The sequence below is a fragment of the Bos grunniens genome, chromosome 1, assembly GCF_055505025.1.
Source record: "Bos grunniens cultivar Pamir isolate PY7600 chromosome 1, Bosgru_T2T1.0, whole genome shotgun sequence".
Taxonomy (NCBI): Eukaryota; Metazoa; Chordata; class Mammalia; order Artiodactyla; family Bovidae; genus Bos; species Bos grunniens.
Genome location: NC_141165.1, coordinates 155,348,469 through 155,368,541, shown reverse-complemented (window position 1 = coordinate 155,368,541; position 20,073 = coordinate 155,348,469). Strand labels below are relative to the sequence as shown.

The window sequence follows — 20,073 nt, the reverse complement described above, 5'->3', positions numbered from 1 at the left end:
AGAGACTGGAAGCAAGGAGGGTGAGGTGATTTCCACCATGTTCCCATCAGAGGGCTGTAGCTTCTTCAGAGGGCCTGTGGGCACACCGAGGAGCCGGAGGCCTGACTGCTCCACGGGAAGATGCCTGTGTGGATTCGCACTGTCACCAAACAGTAGGGATGGTTTAGGAGGTTCTTGCCTAAAACACAGGCTTCTGGCATAAAACACCTTTATTCTGGAGAGCCTTGGAGCCCCTTGGGGATACACAGTTGTTTTCCGGTAGCCGAAAGCAGTGTAACTTAGTGGCTATGCAGACTTTTAAACATCCTATGGACTGAGATAAATGATGGTGAATGAAATAGAAGTCAACAAAGGCCGACGCCCTGAGCACAGGCTAGGACCTGAGCCGTTCTCCACATTGGCAGTTTCTGAGTGAGAGGGCAGCTGTGGTTTTTGCAGTGAGTGAACGAACATCAGCAGGTGACCTATGGGTGTGGACAAAGTCTCCCTTCTCTGCCCGTCCTTCATCCCCACATCCCACCTGGGGTTCTCCCCTCTGCACCCTCATGTCCATCAGCTCCTCATCCTGATGGCCTTGGTACCACCCAGAGCAAGAGGGGCTGCTTCCTCTCCCATGGCCCTGAGGTGTACCCCACCCCTCACCCCCCAACCCCCCCTCACCTCCCCAACCCCCCCCCACATCCCCCTACCCCCCAACCCCGTCTGCAATCTGCATGCTGAGCACTGCGGGACCCCCAGGGGCGCTATTCACAATGAAGGCCCAGAACATCCTATGTTTACTTAAAACTCCGCACAAAACAAAGGATCTTAAAGGACAGGGTCTTTATCTAATGCACATAGCAGTCATGTATGAGTTAGCAGTGGCCTTGATCCAACTCTCCCATCATCTCTGGGTGACCTAGCATTGATCTAGGGCCTATGTTTCTCCATTGATTTGCCTACACCTAAATGACCTCCAGCCTTTCCTAGTACATATTCCATAATGTACTTTATAGAATACAGGCAAGCCTCAAATACCCCTCCTCCCATGTAATATATGACCTTTGAATTAAACAGTCTCAGCATTAAATGGGGTGGGGTCTTGTAGGGACCTTCTGTAACTGTATAAACCTAAATAATGGGAGTAAGTCTGTTTTCTCCTATACAACATACACTTCATTGTACAGATCAGAGTTCATCAGACTCTTTCTGTAAGGGTTCAGGTGGTGACTATTTTAGGCTTCGCAGGAAAACAAGCTCTTGCAATGATTCAGTTCCACCTTGCAGCACAAAAGCAGCCACAGGTTATACATAAATTGAATGAGCGTCACTGGGTCTCAATAACAGTTTACTTATTGGCTTGCCTGGTGGCGCAGCTGGTAAAGAATCTGCCTGCCATGTGGGAGACCTGGGTTGGGAAGATCCCCTGGAGAAGAGAAAGGCTACCCACTCCAGTATTCTGGCCTGGAGAATTCCACGGACTGTATAGTCCACAGGGTCGCACGCAGAGTCTGACACAACTAAGCAACGTGCACTTTCACTTTCACTATGGACATGCGTGCATGCGTGCTCAGTTGCTCAGTTGTGTCTGACCCTTTGTGACCCCATGGACTAGTCCATTAGGCTCCTCTGTCCATGGGATTCTCCCGGCAAGAAGACTGGAGTGGGTTGCCATGCCCTTCTCCAGGGGATCTTCCCGACCCAGGGATCGAACCCCGGGTCTCCTGCACTGCAGGCAGATTCTTTACTGTCTGAGCTGCCGGGGAAGGAGTGTCTTAAATAATTTCTGTCCTCTCCTTCTGCATAACAGGCCAGCCCCACGCTTACTGAGGAAGGATGGGGAGGCCCCGAGAGGCCCTCAGTGAACCCAGTTGGAACCCAGTGTAGCCCCTCCCCTACACGAGCCTGGCCCCTGAGAGGCACCTGGTCAGAGTGCCGGCCCTGCACTTGAACTCTGTCACTTGCTGAAGCTGCCGCCTTCAACTAAGAAGGGCCTTTCCGGGCCTGAACCCCACCCAGTCTGCCCCAGGACACTGGACTGTCTCTGCCCTGAATCCAGTACAGCCTCATCAGAATCTGGTCCCCATAACCAGCCTGCCTGCCCCTGATCAGCTGGCACCTCCTTTTATGGAGGGTGGCACAGAGCGCTTATTCCTAACAGCGTATCTGTCCCCCTTCCTGCTGGACTCACTTTTAGCTGGTTTTCTTCCTGCTGTACACACATCCTCCCCACCTCAACCAGCTGCATCGTATGGCCCAGCAGAGGAAGCGCTCAAATCCTCAATTTCCTAAATGGTTTGAGGGTGGTCTTTACAATTGCCCTCTACTAACTCTGGGAGTTGGTGATGGACAGGGAAGCTTGGTGTGCTACAGTCCATGTCGCAGAGTTGGACACGATTGAGCAACTGAATGACAACTCTTTTTCCAACCCTGTCCCAACTCAAGGTGAACCTGATTGATAACACAGACATCTCATAAGGGGACTCCTCTGGGGTGGGTGGGTGGGGGGCAGCTGTGGGTGGGTGTCCTTTCCTCTCTTGTCACCCTGGATGGCAGGGGTCACGACTGGTTAGAAAGTCAGCCCAAGGGCCAATTCCTCACCAGAGGTACAGGGCCCACCTGAGACAGCAGGTGGTTCCATCAACCAGTCCTAGGTACTTCATGGACCTACCGTCAGCATTTCTACTTCCCATTGTCAAGGTGAGGCTGCCCGTGGGGGCTTCTTTCTGAAGCAGAACTTACGGCAACATGTCACTTTCTATGTGTGTTGGAGGGGAGCCGTGAAGCGACGCATCCATTTCCTAAGCCTCAGGAATCAGATAAATGGATTTTTAGCCCATCAATACTTGCCCCATGAGAAGACCAGCAGCCCAGCGGATACACTGTTGGCCACAAGCTCGTTCCCTTTACACGCCTTGCTCGACGTATGCGACACATCACATTTGAATGCAGTGCTGATGCAGCTTCTAAACCCCCTGCCTAACTTTTCAAGCAGTCCAGTGACACAAGTCAGAAGTTCTTGCTGCGTGGCCTCTGGGTGAGTCTGCTGGGCATCATAGATAGCGTCATAGCAAAAAGCTGAAACTTTGCAGAAAAGAGGCTAAAATAAAGAAGGTGGAGAGGAAACCTTCACACAGACTTTCAAATGTCTATTGATTTCTTTACAGTTTTTGGCCACACTGTGCAGCAATGTGGGGTCTTAGTTCCCCGACCAGGGGTCAAACCCGCCATCTCCAGCACCGGAAGCATGAAGTCTTAGCCACTGGGTCACCAGACATGTCCCTACACAGGCTGATAAAAAGTTAGTGAAACAGTCTTTTATTTCTAGTTTGGAAAAAAAAAAGGCCCTTAAATTACTAGAAGATTATTCATGGGATTAATCACATTTTAAGCCAGGAGATGGGTGTCAAGGGCCACTGAGTGTCCTTTGACAGGAGAGGCTGGGACAGGTTCCGTGACCTGCCCAAAGGGCCCGAGGCCTTGCCAGAACCAAGGAAAGGACCCCGTCTCCTGACCACCCAGGCCAGGCAACAATGTCCGAAATATCACAAGGGTGTCACAGCCTGTTTGCTAACAAATGATTACATGCCTTTTTAGTGTTTAAGCAAAAACTTTTTTTTTTTGGTATGCAGAATCAGTCTAGAAACTTGCAGGATTTAGGTCTCGTGGCTCAGCTGGTAAAGAATCTGCATGCAATGCAGGAGATCCTGGTTCCATCCCTGGGTTTGGAAGATCCCCTGGAGAAGGGAAAGGCTACCCACTCCAGGACTCTGGCCTGGAGAATTCCATGGACTATACAGTCCCTGGGGTCGCAAAGTCGGACACGACTGAACGACTTTCACTAGTTAAAAAAAATGTTTGTCTCTCCCACAACTGACTTCTTCCCAGGCACCCCCAAGGTCTTTTTGTGATGAGACTAAGGATCAAGTGGCTCCATCCAGTCCTGACAGGCATGTCGCAGCTTCCTTGGCACAGAGAACTCCTTCCGTGGGCTGGTGGCTTGGACCAGCACTTTGGTTCAAAGTGCTTTGGGGACTCCCTTCTTGCTCATTCTCTGGAAACGTCACGACCGACACGGAGTCCCAAGTGTCATCCTTTGGCGAGCTGTCCTTGTCCAGGGCGTCTAAGATGGGCTGAGCCGGATCCTTTAAATACTTGAAAAATTGAAAACCATCACCATAATTAGTCTGTAAGTTCCAGATATAAGACCTTTTGACTTTAGTTTGAGTTGGCATAATCCTATATCATTTTGGTGTAACTTCCACTTCTGTCCACCAATGAAACAGCTTCAAAAATCCTGAAAACCCCTCCCCACCCCTCATCTCAATAGCTTGCACACGAATCCAAGGGCCAACCAAGGGGATACTCTGAAAGTGTGTAAGGTGTGTAACTCGAGAAATGAAGTTCTGACTTGATGCACTGGCTGGATGAGGGCTTGTGGGCTATTCACCTGGAATGTCTCGGAATTCTAACTTTTCAGGAAAGGAGGAAATGAAGCCTCCTGGTCACCTACAAGGTAAGGGTGAAGAGGGAAAGTTCATGGGCATTTTTTTCTCAGCTACCCCACCCACTAGGTGTTTCTGCTTTATATAACACACACATGGGTGCGGAGGATCTGCAGCGGGCAGCCATGGGCGAATGAGAAAGTGCAGGTCCTTGATTTGAAATGCTGATCCACACCCTTAATGTGCTGTGTCTCTCCTGCCTCTGCTTTGGGCTTAGACATCATTACCAAGTTACAAAGGGCTTTCCAGGTGGCTCAGTGGTAAAGAATCTGCCTGCCAAAGCAGGAGACGCAGGTTTGATCCCTGGGTCAGGAAGATTCCCTGCAGGAGGGCATGGCATCCCACTCCGGTATTCTTGCCTGAGAAATCCCATGGACAGAGGAGCCCAGCGGGCTACAGTCCATGGGGGTCGCAGGGAAGTCAGACATGAATGAGCGACTGAACAATGACGACCACCACAACCAAGTTACCAAGAACCAACCGCATGGCTCTTGGAAATGCTGAAAGATACTGAAATGCAGTCAGCTTAGCGCTGGCTGGTGAGCAGAGGAGCAGCAGCATGTCACGTGCACTTGCGAAACCTCAAAAATACAAGTGAAACATGAGTCATTTTCTCATGAAACTTCAGTGACCTTTGATACAGACTTTTCACACTTTCCCAGGAAAGCAAATCGAAAGGCTCTGTGTTTTAGGTTCAAGCCCCAAAGAAACAAGTAGCAGTAAACTCACTTACTGGGGCCCGGCTGCTAGTTCTACTGAGAGACAGAGTTTTTTGGTTTTTTTTGGTTTTGTTTTTTAGTGTTTTGGCTTCATCACACGGCATGCAGGATCTTAGTTCCCTGATCAGGCACTGAACCTGCGCTCCCTGCAAGTGCAGAGTCCTAACCACTGGACCACCAGGGGAGTCCCGAGACGGAGATTATTAATGCAAGTAAAACTCCGAGGTGACAGCTGTTCTGTTGTGACAGTATTAACCAGGAAAATCGGTTGCTGTTGTTGTTGCCGTTATTGTAATTTTGTGGTAAGAACACCTAACTTGAGTTCTACTCTCTTAACACATTTTGAAGTGCATGTGTGTGCTCAGTCACTCAGTCATGTCCAACACTTTGCAACCCCATGGGCTGTAGCCTGCCACGCTCCTCTGTTCGTGGGATTTCCCAGGTAAGAATACTGGAGTGGGTTGCCATTCCCTTCTCCGGGGGACCTTCCCAACCCAGGGATTGAACCCAAGTCTCCTGTGCCTCCAGCATTAGTAGGTGGAATCTTAACCACCTGGGAAGCCCCTTTAAGGGCACAACACAGTACTAATTATAGCACAATCTTGCACAGCAGAAACCAGAACTTATTCATCTTGCATAACTGAAACTTCCTACCATTTGAAAGCAACGCCCCACTCCCCTCTCCCCTCACCCCTGTTAACCACTGTGTTACTCTCTGCTTTTCTATGAGTTTGACTGTTATTCTACTTAGAGTCTTCATAGAAGCAGACTCCTACAGCATCTGTATGCAGGTCCCAGTAGGGAGTTCAATGTGTATTTCTCATAATGTCTGTGTCCCTTAAACAGCTCATGACATATGAAGGAAAACAAGTGACTACAGCTCTTTCTAGACTTTGTCTTTATAGACGAGATACAACAACATGAGATTCTGTTTCTAGTACTTTTATTCTGATTTTACTGAAGAATGATAAACCTCCAGAGGCAAACAGTTTTAAGTATTCTTCTATCAGCGAGCTTCTGATCCCAAGAATGTCCCAATGGCTCTGTCCTCAGAGAACCTGGCTGCCTCACTGAGCCTTGGGGAGGGGGGCTGCGGTGTGGCTGGGCAGGAAAACAAGACTATCTGTAAGACCCGCTAGACTATGAAGAAGGCTGAGCACCAAAGAGTTGATGCTTTCAAAGTGGAGTGTTGGATAAAACTTTTAAGAATCCCTTGGACAGCAAGGAGATCAAACCAGTCAATCCTAAAGGAAATCAACCCTGAATATACATTGGAAGTTGGAAGGACTGGTGCTGAAGCTGAAGCTCCAATACTTTGACCACCTGATGCAAACAGTCAACTTGTTGCAAAAAGACCCTGATGCTGGGAAAGACTGAGGGTAAGAGGATAAGCTGGTTGGATGGCATCACAGACTCAATGGAATGAGTTTGAGCAAACTCTGGGAGATGGTGAAGGACAGGGAAGCCTGGTGTGCTGTGGTTCACGGGGCCGCAAAGGGTTGGACGTGACTAAGCAACTGAACAACAAGGCCCACCCATTCCACTTTTCTTTCTTAAATTCTTTAAAGTAACATGGCCTGTGCGCTAGGCATGCAAGGCTTTGAGCTCATGGCTCTGGGTGTGTTTACTCTAGAATCCTCCTGCGTGCACACTGTCTAACCCAAAGCTCATGCTCTTGACTGCAGCCTCCACTGGTCCGTGAGCTCCAGCCAGGCTCCCTGGGGGCAGTCTCCAAACGCCTAGGATCGATGTGTTGTCTCCAGTGGGACCTACCACGGCCAATCTCCTGGATGGGCCAGACTAGGCCATCTTTTGGCCAACCTCGTGCCATTAAAAAAAAAAAAAACACTTTTTTTAATTGTGGAAAAGTACATATAACATAGGGGCTTCCTTTGTGGCTCAGTTTAAAGAATCCACCTGCCAATGCAGGAGACACGCCCTGGAGGAGGAAATGGCAACCCTCTCCAGTATTCTTGCCTGGAGAATCCCATGGACAGAGGAGTCTGGCGGGCTACAATCCATGGGGTTGCAAATAGTTGGACACGATTGAGTGACTAAAGAACAACAACAAACACATAACATAAAATTTACCGTCCTGACCCTTTTTAAGCATGCAGTTCAGTGGTGTGAAGTCTATTTAGATTGTTGGGCAACCATGAGCACCATCTGTCTCTAGAACTTTTTTCATTTTTTTCATAGTAAAATTGAAACTGTCCCCGTTAAACACCAACTCCCCATTTCCTCCCTCCCTTCAGACCCGGGCAACCTCTATCCTACATTCTGGTTCTGTGAATGTGAGTACTCTTAAGTGCTCGAGTATGTGCAATCATGTAGTATTTGTCATTTTGTAACTAGTTTATTTCCCTGATCGTAATGTCCTCAAGGTCCTCTATCGTAGCATGTCTCAGAACTCCCTTCTTTTTTTTAAGGTTAACATTCCGTTCATATGTATATACCATATCTTTTTGGTGGGGGCGGGGGTGGTGAATCATGAGGCTTGCAGGAATCTTAGTTCCCTGACCAGGTTGAACCCCAGGGCCGTGGCAGTGAAAGTGCCACGTCCCAGCCACTGGACCGCCAGGGAATTCCCACCACGTCTTATTTATCCATTCATCTGTCAATAGACATTCAGGGTGTTTCTGCCTTTCGGCTATGGTGAGTAATGCTGCTGTGAAGACGAGTGTACAAGTAACCAAGCAGCACTTTTAACTCTGACCTCTGTGTCTGTGGCTTTGTCCACTGTCCTACTCTTAGGTTTTACTAGGGGCAAGAAAGCCTGACCAGTCACCCCTGTGGGCGTGTACATACCTCCTCTATCTGCGGTGGAACGCGTGGCGGAGAGTGGAACCAGGGTTTAACCAGGCCTCTGTATCTCAGAACCAGGAAGAGACAGGACCCTACCACCACTGACAGCACCAAAAAGGTGGTTCCGGCAGCCAGGAAGTCTTGTTGAAGCTTGACAGAAGCTAGAGAGACAACCGAAAAACCAACAAGATGACCCACACATCAGGTAATTTCTCATCCACCACTGCATAAATACACTTGACGTCCCAGGGAAATGAATGGATACTGCTCTCTTCCACCCTGCCCTGTATGCTTTATTGAACTCTTGAGGGTCCCTTGGACTGCAAGGAGATCAAACCAGTCCATCCCAAAGGAAATCAGTCCTGAATATTCACTGGAAGGACTGATACTAAGGCTGAAGCTCCAATATTTTGGCCACCTGATATGAAGAGCTGACTCACTGGAAAAGACCCTGATGCTGGGAAAGATTGAGGGCAGGAGAAGGGGGAAACAGAGGATGAGATGGTTGGATGGCATCACTGACTCAATGGACATGAGTGTGAGAAAACTCTGGGAGATAGTGAAGGACAGGGAAGCCTGGCGTGCTGCAGTCCGTGGGGTTGCAAAGAGCTGGACACAACTGAGTGACTGAACAACAAAGGCAATCCTAAAACAAAGCAGGTGTTACCCGTCTGGCAGTTCTTGTTCTGGAGATTCCAGCACAGCCTCGTTGTATCTACTGTGAATTGCTGTCTTAGCCCGTCCTCTCTGGATCTCCCTACACTCATCACCACCCTTCACCGAAAAAGCAACTCCTGATTGCACTATTTTAGGAGTGTTCTGTTTCCAGCTCAGAAAGAAAGCACTTAGGAAAGCATACATTACCATCTGCTGCCGTTTCACAGCAAGATATGTTGCTTAAATGTCCAGGTCGAGAGATGTTTTCTTTGGTCAAAAACAGTTCTGCCTTGACTTGAAAACAGTATACTCTTAAGGGTTTTAAATCATTCAATGTGATGAAGTTACTCCTGAACGGGCGTGTCACCTGCGTAGCAAGCATCAACAACCGCACATGTAAATTACCCGCACAGGGATGGTCAAGGCCTTCCGTCTTCTCCAGTGTTTCCCCAAATTCACATCGAACACAATAACCAAAGAATAAGGCAATTCTGGTTTTAAAGAGACAGAATACCAATTTTATACATATAACGCTTACAGCCGACAAATTTCACGTGTGGAAACGGGAGGAGTGTTGAGAAACATGCTGATGGCATTAGAGCTGTGTTTCTGGCTGTGAGATCTGAAGCCCCATTGCAGCAATGGAGGGTCCAGAGCTGGAATTTAGCAAATCCCAATTTCCAGGACGAAATTTTCTCCTTTGAAATGAACATTGTATATTTCATGGTTAGTCTCGTCTACAGTTTCAAGTCAGTGGATGAACAGAGGGAAAAAGGGCATTCTAGAAAATACTGTTCCTTGGGTTCCGAATCTGCTTCTGGTTTTCGCTTCACTGTGCTGCTTCCCTTTATAGTTCTGGTGAACACGGTCTTAGAAATGTATGTCATCAGGGAAGAGTTGGGTCCCAGATTCTTAGAGGATCTTGTCCCCTGTCTCCCTCGCCTGCCGTGACACCTCCCTCCGGTTTGTCACCTCCACATGTTCGGTCAACGGCCCCTCTCTCATTCCGGACAAACTGTCACTATTCTATGGGGAAATGAGAAAAAGACACCACACACTATGGGGATACGGGATTTCTCCTAAAGGACTGCTTTCATATTGGGAGATACAGTAGAAAACACTAGGGCTTCCCTGGTGGTGCTAGTGATAAGGAACGCAGGAGACACAGGTTCGATCCCTGGGTCGGGAAGATCCCCTGGAGAAGGAAATGGCAACCCACTCTGGTATTCTGGCCCGGGAAATCCCATAGACAGAGGAGCCTGCCAGGCTACAGTCCATGCGGTCACAAAGAGTCGGACATGACTGAGCACGCATGCGCGGGCGCACACACACACACACACACACACACACACACACACACACACACAGAATACGCTACAACCATTGGAAATGGTGGCAGCTTCAGAGTGTGGAGATAAAGTGGCTTATTATATATGTTGACTGAAAAAAAAGGCAGATCATTCAACAGTATATAGGACATGATCTTACTTTTAAAAATACAAACGGTCATACTATATTTGAACAGTAGGATTATAGATGATTCAAAACTTTCTCCCCTCCTGTTTAACGATGATAACTGCCAGGGCAGAAAAGAAACAATTTTTACTCCACATAAGGAGTAAAATATGACACCACATAAGGCAATTTCAGGGAATTCTGTGGTAGTCCAGTGGTTTAGGACTTGGCGCTTTCACTCTCATGGCCTGGGTTCAATCCATGGTCGAGGAACTAAGTTCCTGCAAGCTGTCTGGCACAGCCAAAATTTTTTTTTAAGTAAGAAATAATTATTTTAAAAAAGGTAAATTTAAGGACAATATGCTTTTCTTAAAAAAATTATCTATTTATTTGGCTGTGTTGGGTCTCAGCCGCAGCACGTGGGATCTTTCCTTGTGGCACACAGGCTTAGTTGCCCTTCAGTATGTGGGATCTTAGTTCCCTGACCTGGGATCGAGCTCAGGTTCCCTGCCTTGGAAGGCAGATTCTTAAGCACTGGACCGCCAGGGGAGTCCCAACACTATTCTTTTTTGAGTTTATTTCAGCAGCCAGTTGGCTATTCCAGAAGAATCACAGACTACAGAGAAGAGCTACCGTTCAGGCCTGAGACAGTAAGGAACGCAGGAGACCTGTCCTTAGAAAGGTCTTGTTTGCAAGGCTGACCCAAGGCTGACATCTGGGAACTTGGCTTTGAGGAGCGTCCCACAGATCCCTAAGTGATAAGGCTGTTTTAATGTATAAATGATGCTTCTGATGCTGAACACCTGCTCTACCTCTGGGAGTCAGGAGCCCTGGTGGCTCTGCTGGGTCGAGGGTGCCTGTGTGACCAGCCCCCAGTACGAGCCCTGGGTACTGAGTCTCCCAGGAGCTTCTCTGGGAGATGCGATTTCACATACTCGGTTACTCTTGTTGTCGGGGGAATTGAGAGTAGCCTGTGTGATGAGGGGAAGACTCCTGGAAGCTTCTGCCTGGACTCCTTCAGACTCTGCCCCCTGTGTCTCTTCCCTTTGTTGACTCTGTTCTGTGTCTTTTCTCTGTAATAAGTCACAGCCTTAAGTACAACTGGACGCTGAGTCCCCGAGGATCCTTGGAGCAAATCTAGGGGTTGGGTTTGGGGACCCTTGACATTTGGACTCACAGCTGGAATGGAGACCATATCAGTGGCTTTCAGAGTCACTTTAGCCGCAGAATCTTTTGCTCACAGAAGTCCAAAGCATAGATGCTCTGGTTGAAAGGGGAATCCCTCCCAGATTCTTCCAGACCTCCTCTGTTCCAGTTGACCAGAACTGTGAACTCAGATTTTGGGAAACGATTATTTCTTTCTTCCCTATTTGCTGAGAGTCTGCCCTTCAGTGAGTTTTGCCTTCCTTGGTGTTTTTACACTCACTGTAAAGAAACAGGGGCTTCCCTCGAGGTTCAGCTGGTAATGAATCTGCCTGCAGTGCAGAAGACCTGGGTTCGACCCCTGGGTTTGGAAGATCCCCTGGAGAAGGGAAAGGCTACCCACCCCAGTATTCTGGCCTAGAGAATTCCATGGACTGTGTAGTCCATGGGGTTGCAAAGAGCTGGACACACTGAGCGACTTTCACTTTCATAAAGAAACAGAGCAAGTGCAAACATCAGCAACGTGGGAGACACAGCACTGAGAGCACGGGCCCTCTGGAGCCAGGCGCCTCCTCCGCGTGCCTCGGGCAGTCCTTACACTCCCTCTCCCTCTCAGTGAAACTGATGGGTGCAAAGGGTAAACGAAAGGATGTATCCAAAGTGCCCGGCCCAGTGCCAGACACGAAGAAAGCTCCAGATAAACATACAGCTCTTAAAATTCTTATAAAAATTAGAGTAATGTTGAACGTAGGAAATCAGGAGGTTCACACACATAGTGAAACATCATTCAATGTAGCTTGAAGGGACCTCCCTGGCAGTCTAGCGGTTATGACTCTGGGCTTCCACGGCAGGTGGCACAGGTTCGATCCCTGGCTGGGGAACTAAGGCTCACCCCCCACCCCCACTGCTGTCATACAGTGTGGCCAAAAAATAGGAAAAAAAATGCAGCTTGGATGATCAGACACTGGAGATGACCCTGGCCCAGACACCAGGCCCCTTTGCTCTGACCCCTCCTTTGTCAACCTTACCCTGCCCAAGGCCCTCACATGGCCCCATTTCTCTTTTTTTAATTAATTAATTTATTTTTATTTTGGCTGTGCTGGGTCTTTGTTGCGGTGCATGGGCTTGGTTGCCCTGCGACATGTGGGAATCTTAGCTCCCCAACCAGGGATTGAACCCGTGTCCTCTGCATTGGAAGGTGAATTCGTAACCACTGGACTACCAGGGGAGTCCCAGGCCCGCATTTCTGATGGATCCAGGCATGTGCGGTTCCCGGATGTGCCCAGCCTTCTCCAACCTACTGGCCCTTCTCCTTGGAACATGCCCTCTTCTCGCCTTCACTGAGACTTTTCACCTATTCGCATTGCCTTCTTTGAAAACCATTCAGATCAGAGATGTCACATAGCTTAACCTTGCAGACTGCAGGAGTAAAAATAGGCCCATGAGTAGAAACAGGCCCATGAGACCTTCCCAATGCTGGAGTGTGGCAAAGACTCCCTGGGCACCAGCTGAATCCAGACTCAGACCACGGGGACTGTGTGATACGAGGCAGAGAGGGCCCTGCAGATGGGTCTTGTCCTCTAAGGGTGCACTGGGATACCCTGGTGTCCTTGGCCATTTGATTTTCCTTTTGGCTGAGCAGAGCAGCTTGTAGGATCTTAGTTCCCCGACCATGGGTTGAACCCACCAACTGCAATGGGAGCTCAGAGTCTCAAGCACTGGACTGCCAGGGAAATCCCCTCCTTGGCCTTTCGTTTGCTACCCAGAAACTCCAAAGAAAAGAACATCAAAAACAAAGAAGAACATGCTCTTGCCTGTTTAGCTCCTGCCTTCTCCCAGTAGTAGACACAATACACAAAATAGGCCTCGGTGGCAGGGACATCGAAGGGAGCAGAAAGCCTGATGATAAGGGAGCCTTCTTCTGGGGTCACCCGGATGTTTTCTGGAGGCCCAATGGTAGCTGAAATAGAATTACAAACGAGATCCATCAGTCTATGTAGATACACGTGTGTGCATGTATGTGTGTGTATATATATACTGTGCAGTGCCGAGTTGCTTTAGTCGTGTCTGACTCTGTGCCGCAAGGGACTGTAGGACTGTAGCCCACCAGGCTCCTCTGTCCATGGGACTCTCCAGGCAAGACTACTGCAGTGCGTTGCTATTTCCTCCTCCAGGGGATCTTCCCAACCAGGGAACGAACCTGTGTCTCTTGCGTCTCCTGCATTGGCAGGCCGATTCTTTACCAGAGGTCTTTCTGCCATATGCTATGCTAATAACAAGTTTTATAGGCTAGCTTTTATCAGGTTTCCAGAGAGCTGGAAGGTTAACCAAAGGTCAAATTTTCATGAAAAGATTTTGTTAGCTCTTACCTTCTATATATATTTTCTTTTTGTTACATATTTTTTTATATAGATAAAAGTGGTGTTTACAAACTTTTAAATACATTTCTCTTTTAGCTTTTTCCAATAGGACACACTTAAACATAATAACATGAAACACTGCTATCACAAGGGCTTCCCCAGTGGCTCAGGGGTAAAGAGCCTGCCTGCAATGCAGGAGACTTGCAGGAGATGTGGGTTCGATCCGTGGGTCAGGAAGATCCCCTGGAGAAAGAAGTAGCAACCCACTCCAGCCTGTAAAAACCCACAGACAGAGGAGCCTGGCAGGCTATCATCCAGGGGATTGAGGACTGAGCGACTGAACAACAACACTATCATGTATCTATTTGTTAAGACTTTTCATGTTCTGGAATACACATCACTGGAGAGTACTGTGATTCTGGTACACTATAGAAGAAAGACTACAGCCTTTATTAAGTAAGCATCTAACCTGTATAATTAACCGGAGGAACTCAGATCAAGGAACAGGTCATGTGCTCCAAGTTCTTAGGGGCCTGTTTCTGCACGTTTGACACACGCACGCAGACGATCATATCGCTGGGAACCGTCACCTGTTCACGAGAGGAGGGCTGGCTTTCTCTCTAGCTTCCACGCCCCACCCTGGGCTCTCCCAGGTTGGGGAGGGTTAGGCACGTGGTCTGGCCACCTTTCTCTCTGCGTAAAGTAACTGGTCCCCGGAGGGCCTGCACTCTTGCCCTCTCACCTCCTTTGTTCTGGTGGAGGAACTAAGTCCAGACAGATACACTGTCGGGTGGGGCCCGTCTCAAGCCTCAGTGTTGTTAGCAGACTGGCCACGAGGAACAGAAAAAGCTTGCATCACACCCCCCACTCACGGACACTGGCATGAACATCTTCAAGGTGCCCTTCAGACGGTGAAGTCGCCAGAGCGCCGGTCAGCCCGCCCATGTGCAGAGCCAGGGCCCCCTCCCCGCTGAGCAGATTCTCCACACTTTTTTGTGACTCACCCAAGGGAGTGGGTGTATGTGCCTGGATGACCACATCCCTTCACCACTGAAAGGTCAGTGCCCAGGAGTCTGATCCCAATGTGATGAGCCTGTCTCTCCAGGGCGGACAGCCTGCCTTCTCTCCAGGCCCAGAAGGAGGACCTGATAGGTCTGTGCGGTGACTACCGACAGCGGCGCCCACGGCCTGAGCGATCACTTGAAACCTGGCAACACGGATTTTACATGTGTGTCCGCACAGATCTGCATGTAACAACCATGCAAGGCCATCCCCATTTCTCAGAGGGGGCAACTGAAGCCCAGAGGGATATGACCTGCCCAGAGTAACAGCCGGTCAGGGGCAGCGTTGAGGTTTGAACCCAGGTTTACGTGATGCTAAAGCCTGCCCCCTTCAGCCACTGTCCCAACCCCTCTCCCCTCGAGCCCTCGGTAAGGCATCGTCACGCTGTTTACCCATCCTGACTCGACCACAAGTGCCGAAAGCAGCAATGGGCTCTGCAAACACCACTGGCTCGAAGAGACACTCTGCCAGCAACTTAACCAATGACACAGCCAGCCGTTTCCAGCCGGGAAGACAGACAGCGGCAGCTGGCTGCCAGGGGCCTGGTGACATCACGACGGGCCCTGCTTCTGTCGCTGCCTACTCTGTTCCCTACTAATCCCACTGAGGTACAGCTCAGATGTCTGGCGGTGCTCCATTCAAGGACAGAGGCCTGGTCCCCAGTAGATGACCAGCTGGCAGGGACCACCCTGCCTTCTCGTCCCATCCTCAAACTGCTAGCAAATACTGATTTTTTTCCCCCCTTAGCTTCTTATTACAGGAAATTTCAAACACATAGCAAGTAGAGAAGACTGTAGCCAAAGAGCATGTACTAGTCACCCCATTGTACATCAACTGTCTTGGTCCAGGAAGTTTTGTTTCTCCTTCACCTTGTAAGGACCACCTTGACCCTCCCACTCTCCGGATGGTTTGGAACAAATCTCAGGCATTACATCGCTGCATCTATAAGATATGTATCTTGAAAAGACCAGACCCCTCCCTTTAAAAAATAAACAAAATACCATTATAACATCTACAGTATGTGAACAACAATTGCTTAGCAAGTCATCAAATATCTAGACAGCAATCACATTTCCTCAACTGTCTTATACTTCTGTTGAGCTTGAATAAAGATCCTAAGAAGTTCCATACTTTGCATCTGTGTAGACATGGGAGAATCATCAGGCATAGCTGACCATGTAAAAAATGAATCGTTAAACCTGATGCCAAGAGCCAACTCATTAGAAAAGACCCTGATGCTAGAAAGATTGAGGGCAGGAGGAGAAGGGGACAACAGAGGCTAAGATGGTTGGATGGCATCACCGACTCAAAAGAGATGAGTTTGAGCCAACTCCAGGAGATGGGGAAGGACAGGGAAGCCTGGTGTGTTGTGGTTTATGGGGTTGCAAGGAGTCGGACACGACTCAGTGACTGAACAACAGCAAAAGGAACAAGTCTATGAACTAGTGTTTGATGACTCTGATGCTCCCTTCCAATATCCGGGAGGACATCTGTTCATGCAGTCATTCCACAGATATTTTCTGCTATGCGACAGGTACCAGTCAAGGCTGAATTAAGAGCTTTCCTGAACATAAAAGAAGTTGTGCCAGATGATGGTGACCAGTGAAGCCAATACACTATTAATAGTATCACACTCAGCAGAGAGGTTGGCCAACTTTCTCAGTCAAGTGCCAGGGTGAATTTAGGCTCTGACAGGTCAGACAGCCCCCAACATAACTGCTCAGCTGGCCTGTTGCAGCATGGGAGCAGCACTGGGCAGTCCATCAATAGATGGGGAAACTGTGTTCTGATAAAACTTTTTAAATTGAAGAATAGTTGATTTACAATACTGTGTTAGATTCAGGTGTGTGTGTGTGTGTGTGTGTGTGTGTATATATACCTTCGCGTGCATGGTGCTAAGTTATTTCATTCGTGTCTGACTCTGTGTGACCCCATGGACCGTAGCCCGCCAGGCTCCTCTGTCTGTGGGGTTCTCCAGGCCAGAATACTGGAGTGGGTTGCCGTGCCCTCCTCTAGGGGATCTTCCCAACTCAGGGATCGAACCTGTGTCTCTTATGTCTCCTGCAGTATCAGGTGGGTTCTTTACCACTAGCGCCACCTGGGAAACCCCTATATACATTCTTTTTTTTTTTTTCGTATATACATTCTTTTTCAAATTCTTTTCCATTATAGGTTATTTTAAGTCCCCTATGCTACAGAGTAGGTCCTTGCTACTTATCTATTTTATATATAGTAGTATGTATCTGTTAATCCCACACTCCTAATTTCTCTCTCCCCTTTCTCTACTTTGGTAACCTTAAATTTGTTTTCGATATCTGTGAATCTGTTTGTTTTATAAGTTCATTTGTATTATAGATTTAAATTCCCCATGTAAGTAATATCATATAATATCTATCTTTCACTGTCTGGCTTACTTCATTTAGTGTGACAATCTCCAGGTCCACCCACACTGTTGCAAATGGCATTATTCCATTCTTTTTTAATGGCTGAGTAATATTCTATTATGTATGATAATATCTATTATGTGATGCGTGTACACACACATCACAGTTCTGATAAAACTTTATGTACAAAAACAGGTCGATGGCCGGATTTGACCTGCAGGCTGTGGTTTGGCAACTCCCTAGTGTAGCAAATCACCCTCCCCTAGCCCCAGCCTCTGTGGACAGTACTCTGGTTTGACCATCACACCCATCTGGGTGCTGGTTATTTAGGCTGAGAGGCAGGACTTAGGCGCATGGAGTCAGTACCGCTTAGCAAAGAGCAAAGTGCAAACGTTAAAGGAATTTGTACCCAAGTCCCCTTACCATTCCGATAGTGTTCGAACCAAGGTGCTGTTGCCCAGGCAGAAACGAGGCCCCCGAGCTTAGCTCGAACACGTAAAGAGATGTTGAAACGCCGTGGGAACCCCTCCGAGAGGCTGTTTGCGGTAAAGTCACACTCTGTCCTGGTGAGGTTCGTACAATCCACCTTGCTATCTTCTTTGTTGACATCATACCAGTTACTACTGGTGCTGCTGCAAACAGAAAAAAGGATTTCACTTAGCAGAAATCTCTCTTTGATCACATATCACAGTTCCCCCAGGGTTGAGTTTTTAAAAAAATTTTTTCATTGAGATATTCCTCACATATCACACACTGCTCTCACTTAAGGGGACAGTTCAATGGCTTTCAGTATATGCGCAGGGTGGTGCAACCCTCCCCATACCCGTTTTAGAATATTTTCATCATCCCCCAAACAACCCCCATGCTTAGAGCATCACTCTCGACCTCCCCAATCCCTAAGCCCTAGGCTACCACCGATCTATTTCCTATCTCTAAGGATTTGCTTGTTCTGGCACTTCATAGAAATGGGATCATAACTGATGTCGTCTTTTGTGATTAGTGCCTTTCACTTAGCCTGTTTTACTTAGTATGTTTTCAAGTGTGATACATGTTGTAGCACGTATCAGTACTTTATCCCCTCTTATGGCCAAATTAACGTCCGGTTGCATGTTTATCCATTCATGTTCTGACGGACAGGTGGGCTGTCTTTTGGCTATTTGTCTTTTGGCTTATTCACTTTTTGGCTACTGTGAATAATGCTAAGAATATTCACATACAAATTTTTGTGTGAAATTATGTTTCCAGTTCTCTGGGGTGTATACCCAGAAATGAACTTACCAGGTCATATAGTTACTCTCTTTTTAACTGTTTTCCAAAGCAGCTGCATCATCTTATGTTCCCGGCCACAATGTATGAGGGTTCCGTTTTCTCCACATCCTCACCAAGGCTTGTTATTATGACCTTTTTATTGAAGCCATTCAAGTGTCTGTATTTTCTCTGGTGACTAATGATGTTGGGTATCTTTTCATGTACTTACTGGCTATTTGCATATCTTCTTTGGAAAACCGTCTACTCAAATCCTGTGTCTCTATTTTGATTTGGCTATTTGCCTTTTAATTGCTGAGTTGTAAGAGTTCTTTTATATGATATATTCTGGATACAAGTCCCTTATTAGATATATGGTTTGCAAATATTTTCTCCCATTTTGTTCCACAGCCAATGTTAATGCTTCAAACTCAGCCTCTGTAGCCTATGTCTTAGAACCGATACTGTGTTCATGCAACCACACCCCAGTTTCTCACTGGTGTAGAGCTTTGTTTTCACCCCATAGTTGCCCATTTAAAAAGAGTCATGGACTTCCCTGGTGGTACAGTGGATAGGAATCTCCCTGCCAGTGCAGGGGACAAGGGTTCGATCCCTGGTCTGGGGAGATTTCACATGCTGCGGAGCAACTAAGCCTGTGTGTGCCACAGGCTACTGAGCCTGTACTCTGGAGCCCGCCAGCCTCAACTACCAAGCCCACGGGCTGCAACGCCTTAAGTTGCAAGCCTACAGTCCGTGGTCTCCAACAAGATAAGCAAGCACAGTGAGAAGCCCACACGATGCAATGAAGAGCAGCCCACCGCTCGTTGCAAATGGAGAAAGCCTGTACAACAACGAAGACCCAGTGCAACCAGGAAAGAATAAACCATTTGTAAAAAATAGAGTCCTGCCCACAAGGAAACCTTGCTGCCTGTAAGGCCATGCATCCTTGTAACTGAGAATGTACCCCCTGTTCCGATACCACATGCCCATGCGGGATTCTATTACTAATCCCCGACTCTGAGCTCTGTCCTAAGGTGACAGACTTGAGAAAAGGCAGAGGGGTGACTCCAGAAGCCTCAGTGGGGGCAGCAGGCAGTGTCCCCTTGAGAGACAGGCTGTGCCCTGGACAGCAACTCTGGCCTGGAAAGCAGGGCCAGGGGAGACAGGAGAGATGAGGCTGGGGTCACAGCCGCCAGCTCTCCCACACCACGTGGGCTTCTAAGGGTCTCTCTGACCCAGTCTGGAGACTCAGCTTCTGCTAAAGTGGCAGGTAACCCGATGAAAGTGATATCAATACATGTGGCCAAGGCTTCCACCGAAGATGCCCACCAGACTCACACACCACTGTACCTTGGAGTCCTGGGACCTAATTGGGAAGGGGATCACAAACCACAGGCGCCCCCTCTCAGACTGGGGGCTGTGCTACAGAAGCAGGTGGGTGATTTTTTTTTTAAAGTTACACAGATACCTGAAGGTACTCTCACCTTCTCCCTGCCAATTCCAGCTGTTGAACTGGGGCAAAAGGCCCCCTCTGGGATTAGCCGGGGAACTGACCTACCATGTTCCACCTCCTCCCCTCTCCTCCAAACTTGTCCGTTTTGGATTTATCCCAAGGATGCAAGGATTTTTTCCAATATTCACAAATTAATCAGTGATATGCCACATCAACAAACTGAAGAACAAAAACCATACCATCATCTCAACAGATGAAGAAAAAGCTTTTGACAAAATTTAACAGCCATTTATGATAAAAAAACTC

At 48.1% G+C, this 20,073-nt stretch overlaps 1 protein-coding gene across 4 annotated transcripts in view; it reads right to left on the bottom strand.

The window, feature by feature from the left end:
• Positions 1-3,107: 3,107 nt before the first annotated feature.
• IFNGR2 (interferon gamma receptor 2) overlaps positions 3,108-20,073 on the bottom strand; it is a 31,402-nt gene continuing 14,436 nt past the window's right edge. Inside the window, exons 3-7 of one of the 4 annotated variants that reach the window (XM_086413572.1) lie at positions 17,493-17,701; positions 13,078-13,223; positions 8,873-9,032; positions 8,012-8,169; positions 3,108-4,133 (exon numbers count right to left, since the gene is read on the bottom strand). In XM_086413572.1, coding sequence (XP_086269698.1) covers positions 3,903-4,133; positions 8,012-8,169; positions 8,873-9,032; positions 13,078-13,223; positions 17,493-17,701 — 904 coding nt within the window. In that variant the 3' untranslated portion in view covers positions 3,108-3,902. Of the gene's footprint in view, positions 4,134-6,129; positions 7,258-8,011; positions 8,170-8,872; positions 9,033-13,077; positions 13,224-17,492; positions 17,702-20,073 lie in introns of those variants that run through there. The other 3 variants (XM_086413579.1, XM_086413595.1, XM_086413588.1) reach the window with 3 other exon arrangements.